This window comes from Perca fluviatilis, unplaced genomic scaffold, assembly GCF_010015445.1.
Source record: "Perca fluviatilis unplaced genomic scaffold, GENO_Pfluv_1.0 PFLUV_unplaced_scaf_9, whole genome shotgun sequence".
Classification (NCBI taxonomy): domain Eukaryota; kingdom Metazoa; phylum Chordata; class Actinopteri; order Perciformes; family Percidae; genus Perca; species Perca fluviatilis.
In genome coordinates, this window is record NW_024375770.1 from 1 (window position 1) to 7,229 (window position 7,229).

General features: G+C 44.2%; 1 protein-coding gene across 1 annotated transcript; it reads left to right on the forward strand.

Annotated features, from left to right (window-relative positions):
• Window positions 1–1,316: 1,316 nt before the first annotated feature.
• Window positions 1,317–5,194, forward strand: LOC120555353 (ubiquitin-conjugating enzyme E2 G2-like; the record flags this gene model as incomplete). Its single annotated transcript, XM_039794013.1, has 2 exons — window positions 1,317–1,482; window positions 4,747–5,194. Coding segments are annotated over 2 exons (276 nt in total), but the record flags the coding sequence as incomplete, so codon positions are not given.
• Window positions 5,195–7,229: the final 2,035 nt, after the last annotated feature.

The window sequence follows — 7,229 nt, forward strand, 5'->3', positions numbered from 1 at the left end:
GACACACACAGTAAAACACACACAGAGACACACACACACACACACTGATACGGCACACACACACACACACACACACTGACACACAGACACACACAGAGAAACACACACAGAGACACACACACAGAGATACACACACACTGATACACAGACACACACAGAGAAACACACACAGAGACACACACACAGAGATACACACACACTGATACACAGACACACACACACACTGATACACAGACACACACACACACACACACACTGATACACAGACACACACACACACACACACACACACTGATACACAGATACACAGACACACACAGAGAAACACACACAGAGAACACACACACTGATACAAGAACACACACACACACACACACACACACACTGATACACAGACACACACACACACACACACTGATACACAGACAGCACACACACACTGATACACAGACACACACACACACACACACACAGAGACACACACACACACACACACTTATACACAGAGACACACACACACACACACGATACACAGACACACACACACACACACTGATACACAGACAGACACACACACACTGATACACAGAGACACACACACACACACACAGAGACACACACACACACACACACTGATACACAGAGACACACACACACACACACACACACTGATACACAGACACACACACACACACTGATACACAGACACACACACACACAGAGAAACAGACAAAAACACACACAGAAACACACATAGACACACACACACACACACACACACAATGATACAGACACAAACACACAGAGACACACACACAGACATACACACACACAGAGACACACACACACACAGAAACACGCACACAGACATACACACACACAGAGACACAAACACACACACACACACACACACACACGCACACACTGATACACACACACACACAGAAACACACGCACACAGGACACACACACACAGAGACACAAACACACACACACACACACACACACACTGATACACACACACACACACACACACACACACACACACACACACACACACAGACACACACACACACAGACACACACACACACACACACACACAAAGACACACACAAACGCACACACACACACACAGAGACACACACACAAACTGATACACACACACAGAGACACACACACACATACCACCAGTCTCTCCTCCTGTAGTCTACCAGACTATATATATATATATATATATATATACTATACTCCTAGAATTTTTTGATAATTCTTTTGAGTTTTTTGGCATATTTTTCAAGGTTTTTACTGACCCGTCTCTCCTCCTACAGTCTACCCAGACGGCCGTGTCTGCATCTCCATCCTCCACGCCCCCGGAGACGACCCCATGGGATACGAGAGCAGCGCCGAGAGATGGAGCCCCGTCCAGAGCGTGGAGAAGATCCTGCTTTCTGTCGTTAGCATGTTAGCAGGTAACACACAGGGTCTATTACTGCTAACAGGCTGTCTGTCGTTAGCATGTTAGCAGGTAACACACAGGGTCTATTACTGCTAACAGGCTGTCTGTCGTTAGCATGTTAGCAGGTAACACACAGGGTCTATTACTGCTAACAGGCTGTCTGTTGTTAGCATGTTAGCAGGTAACACACAGGGTCTATTACTGCTAACAGCTGTCTGTGTTAGCATGTTACAGGTAACACACAGGTCTATTACCTAACAGCTGTCTATTGTTAGCATGTTAGCAGGTAACACACAGGGTCTATTACTGCTAACAGGCTGTCTGTTGTTAGCATGTTAGCAGGTAACACACAGGGTCTATTACTGCTAACAGGCTGTCTGTTGTTAGCATGTTAGCAGGTAACACACAGGGTCTATTACTGCTAACAGGCTGTCTGTTGTTAGCATGTTAGCAGGTAACACACAGGGTCTATTACTGCTAACAGGCTGTCTGTTGTTAGCATGTTAGCAGGTAACACACGGGTCTATTACTGCTAACAGGCTGTCTGTTGTTAGCATGTTAGCAGGTAACACACAGGGTCTATTACTGCTAACAGGCTGTCTGTCGTTAGCATGTTAGCAGGTAACACACAGGGTCTATTACTGCTAACAGTGTCTGTCGATTAGCATGTTAGCAGGTAACACACAGGGTCTATTACTGCTAACAGGCTGTCTGTCGTTAGCATGTTACGCAGGTAACACACAGGGTCTATTACTGCTAACAGGCTGTCTGTTGTTAGCATGTTAGCAGGTAACACACAGGGTCTATTACTGCTAACAGGCTGTCTGTTGTTAGCATGTTAGCAGGTAACACACAGGGTCTATTACTGCTAACAGGCTGTCTGTTGTTAGCATGTTAGCGGGTAAACACAGGGTCTATTACTGCTAACAGGCTGTCTGTTGTTAGCATGTTAGCAGGTAACACACAGGGTCTATTACTGCTAACAGGCTGTCTGTTGTTAGCATGTTAGCAGGTAACACACGGGTCTATTACTGCTAACAGGCTGTCTGTCGTTAGCATGTTAGCAGGTAACACACAGGGGTCTATTACTGCTAACAGGCTGTCTGTCGTTAGCATGTTAGCAGGTAACACACAGGGTCTATTACTGCTAACAGGCTGTCTGTTGTTAGCATGTTAGCAGGTAACACACAGGGTCTATTACTGCTAACAGGCTGTCTGTTGTTAGCATGTTAGCAGGTAACACACAGGGTCTATTACTGCTAACAGGCTGTCTGTCGTTAGCATGTTAGCAGGTAACACACAGGGTCTATTACTGCTAACAGGCTGTCTGTTGTTAGCATGTTAGCAGGTAACACACAGGGTCTATTACTGCTAACAGGCTGTCTGTTGTTAGCATGTTAGCAGGTAACACCCAGGGTCTATTACTGCTAACAGGCTGTCAGTTGTTAGCATGTTAGCAGGTAACACACAGGGTCTATTACTGCTAACGGGCTGTCAGTTGTTAGCATGTTACGCGGGTAACACAGGAGGTCTATTACTGCTAACAGGCTGTCAGTTGTTAGCATGTTAGCAGGTAACACACAGGGTCTATTACTGCTAACAGGCTGTCTGTCGTTAGCATGTTAGCAGGTAACACACAGGGTCTATTACTGCTAACAGGCTGTCTGTTGTTAGCATGTTAGCAGGTAACACACAGGGTCTATTACTGCTAACAGGCTGTCTGTTGTTAGCATGTTAGCAGGTAACACACAGGGTCTATTACTGCTAACAGGCTGTCTGTCGTTAGCATGTTAGCAGGTAACACACAGGGTCTATTACTGCTAACAGGCTGTCTGTTGTTAGCATGTTAGCAGGTAACACACAGGGTCTATTACTGCTAACAGGCTGTCTGTTGTTAGCATGTTAGCAGGTAACACACAGGGTCTATTACTGCTAACAGGCTGTCTGTCGTTAGCATGTTAGCAGGTAACACACAGGGTCTATTACTGCTAACAGGCTGTCTGTCGTTAGCATGTTAGCAGGTAACACACAGGGTCTATTACTGCTAACAGGCTGTCTGTCGTTAGCATGTTAGCAGGTAACACACAGGGTCTATTACTGCTAACAGGCTGTCTGTTGTTAGCATGTTAGCAGGTAACACATAGGGTCTAATACTGCTAACAGGCTGTCTGTTGTTAGCATGTTAGCAGGTAACACACCGGGGTCTATTACTGCTAACAGGCTGTCTGTCGTTAGCATGTTAGCGAGGTAACACCACAGGGTCTATTACTGCTAACAGGCTGTCTGTTGTTGTGCATGTTAGCATGTCCTTTTTCTCTTTTCTCTCTCTTCTCTCTTTCTTTTCTCTCTCTTTCTCCTCTCTTTTCTCTCTTTCTCCTCTCTTTTCCTCTCTCTTCTCTCCTCTCTTTTCCTCTCTCTTCCTCTCCTCTCTTTTCTCTCTCTCTTTTTGGGCTTTTTTCTCTTTTCTTTTTCTCTTTTGCTTCCCCCTCTTTCCCTCTTTCCCTCTCCTCTTTCCCCTCCTCTCTTCCCTCTCCTCTCTTGTTCCCTCTCTCTTCCTCCCTCTCTTGTTCCCTCTCTCTCCCTCTCTTCTCTTGTTCCCTCTCTCTTCCTCTCTCTTGTTCCCTCTCTTCTCTTGTTCCCTCTCTCTTCCTCTCCTCTCTTGTTCCCTCTCTCTTCCCTCTCTTCTCTTGTTCCCTCTCTTCTCTCTTCCTCTCCTCTCTTGTTCCCTCTCTCTTCCTCCTTCTCTTGTTCCCTCTCTCTTCCCTCTCCTCTCTTGTTCCCTCTCTTCCCTCTCTCTTCCTCTCCTCTCTTGTTCCCTCTCTCTTCCCTCCCTCTTGTTACCCTCTCTTCCTCTCCTCCTCTTGTTCCCTCTCTCTTTCTCTCTTGTTCCCTCTCTCCCTCTCTCTCTCCCTCTCTCGTTTTCCCTCTCTCTTCCCCTCCTCTCTCTTGTTCCCCTCTCTCTCCCTCCCTCCTCTTGTCCCCTCTCTCTCTTCCCTCTTCTCTCCCCTCCTTCCCTTCTCTTGTTCCTCTCCCTCTCTCTCTCTTTCTTTCTCTTCCCTCTCCTCTCTTGTTCCCTCTCTTCTTCCCTCTCTTCCTCTCCTCTCTCTTCCTCTCTTCTCTTGTTCCCTCTCTCTTCTCCTCTCTTCTTCCCTCTCTTCCCTCCTCTTGTCTCCTCTCTTTCCCTCTCTCTCTTTTCCCTCTCTCTTCCTCTCTTCTCTTTTCCCTCTTCCTCTCTTTCCCTCTCTTCTCTCTTCTCCTCTCTTCCCTTCTCCTCTTCTCCTCTCCTCAGGAGCCGGAACGATAGCGTGCGTAAGACGCGGGTCTAAAATGTGGCGTGAGGACCGAGAGCAGTTCTACAAACTCGCCCAGAAGATCGTACGCAAGTCGCTGGGCCTCTAGAGATGATGTCATCAACCCCGCGGCGCCCGGCGTGGCGCTCTGTGTTTGCGTGTCTTCTCCTCTTTTCTTTTTCTTTTTCACTCTGAGAACAAACGTGCAGCGACGGCGAAGATCTGAGCCACACACAGGGCGCCACCCGCGGACACGTTTGGATCCACTCAGAATTCAAAAGTTACTAAACTTTAAATCTACCGAAAGTCGACAGAAGAAGAAGAAGAAGAAACCGGCCAATCGCTCCACACCGACAGCAGCGAGATGTCTGATTGTTCATGTCACTACCAATTAAAAGGGGAGATATATATAAATATGCAAAGTAAAACTCGTCTTCATCACACAAACAGATTTCGTCTTTTATTTCTGTGTATGTTGAATTTTTCAGAAATTTTGGGCACTTTTTTTGACAAATTTGTTTGGCAATTTTTTGGCTATTCTATCGAGTTTTTGTTGCCTTTTTCGAATTTTTTGGCAATTTTTTTGACAAATTTTTTGATTTGTTTTGACAATTTTATTTGAGTTTTTAGCAATTTGTTTGAGTTTTGTCGCCTTTTGAATTTTTTTGCAAATGTTTTTGCAATTTCTTTTAGTTTTTATCAAACTTTTTTTTGAGTTTTTTTTGCAAATTTTGTTTGGCAATTTTTTACATTTTTTTAAAAACTTTTTTTGCAATTAGTTTGAGTTTTTGTCTCCTTTTTTGAATGTTTTGGCAAATTTTCTTGACTTTTTGTCACCCTTTCAGGGTTTATTTTTCCCCCCACAATATTTCCCAATGTTTTTGTCAATCCATGCAGAATATAAATATGAACAATATATATACACAAATAACTAATAATCCCATAAACATGCCGATTATAGATAGACGTGTTGCTGCTGTCGGGGTGAAGACCAGGTTTTTATTCTCCGTCGGGCCGATCGGTTGGACTTTATGCACTTTATCTAAACGGACGATTGTCTCCGCCTGCTTTAGGGTTGATATATTTTTAACAAGATGAAGATGTTCTGCGTGTCTTTTAATTTGAAAGAAAAAGAATAAACTGAGGGAAGAATAACAGACGTGTGTTTGTGTGTGTGTGGGTTTTACTGCAAACACAGGTGTCTTATTTTGGGATTTGAACCATCAACCTTCCTGTTTCTTTTTTTTTTTTTTTTAAAGAGTCTGATCCTTTTAGTTTAACATGAAACCGCCCCGAAATCCCCATCACCAAACTCCACCAGACTCCATGTAAATAATCAGGACTTTAGCGGGTATACAGCCGCATATCTCCACCAGACCCCATGCAATAATCAGACGGAGAGCAGCATATCTCCACCAGACTCCATGTAAATAATCAGGACTTTTAGAAGTGTAACCTATTTTACCAGACTCCATGTAAATAATCAGGACTTTTAGATGTATAGAGCCAGCATATCTCCACCAGACTCCATGTAAATAATCAGGACTTTTAGCGTGTATAGAGCCAGCATATCTCCACATGTAAATGGGTGAATTAAGGGTTTATTTCCACCAAACCAGAGTGGTGATTGTTGGAACAGTGGAAAGATGAACCAAGACGGCTTTTGACTTTGAATGAAGTGTGTTTTACGATGATAAAAGTAGTGATTATTTACATGGAGTCTGGTGGGTAACCGGCATTTTTGTTATTCTTTTTTCTTTATTTATTTACATTTGTGTGTGTGTCAACAGCCCTGAAATCCCCATCACCAAACCCACCAGACTCCATGTAAATAATCAGGACTTTTATCATCTTAAAACACGCTAAAAGTCCTGATTATTTACATGGAGTCTGGTGGAGATATGCTGGCTCTATACACGCTAAAAGTCCTGATTATTTACATGGAGTCTGGTGGAGATATGCTGGCTCTATACACACTAAAAGTCCTGATTATTTACATGGAGTCTGGTGGAGATATGCTGGCTCTATACACGCTAAAAGTCCTGATTATTTACATGGAGTCTGGTGGAGTTGGTAATGGGGATTTCAGAAGTTTACTGTGAGGTTTGTAGAAAATATGTGAGAATAAAAAGGAGACAGGCGACAGCAGAGAGAGAGAGAGAGAGTGTGTGTGTGTGTGTGTGTTTGTGTGTGTGTGTTTAAAGCAGCTTCCTGTCTCAACCTGCCTCTGACAACAACACACATCATCAAAGAAACCATCACTTACTGACAGAGTGTGTGCACAGACGGCCATTAGTGCTGTTAAACGTCTGTCTGTTTACACAGTTATTACCTGCTGTGTGTGTGTGTGTGTGTGTGTGTGTGTGTGTGTGTGTGTGTGTGTGTGTGTGTGTGTGTGTGTGTGTGTGTGTGTGTGTGTGTGTGTGTGTGTGAGACACATCAGTTGCTGTATTAAAGTAGAGGGCGTGGACTTGTGTTTTGT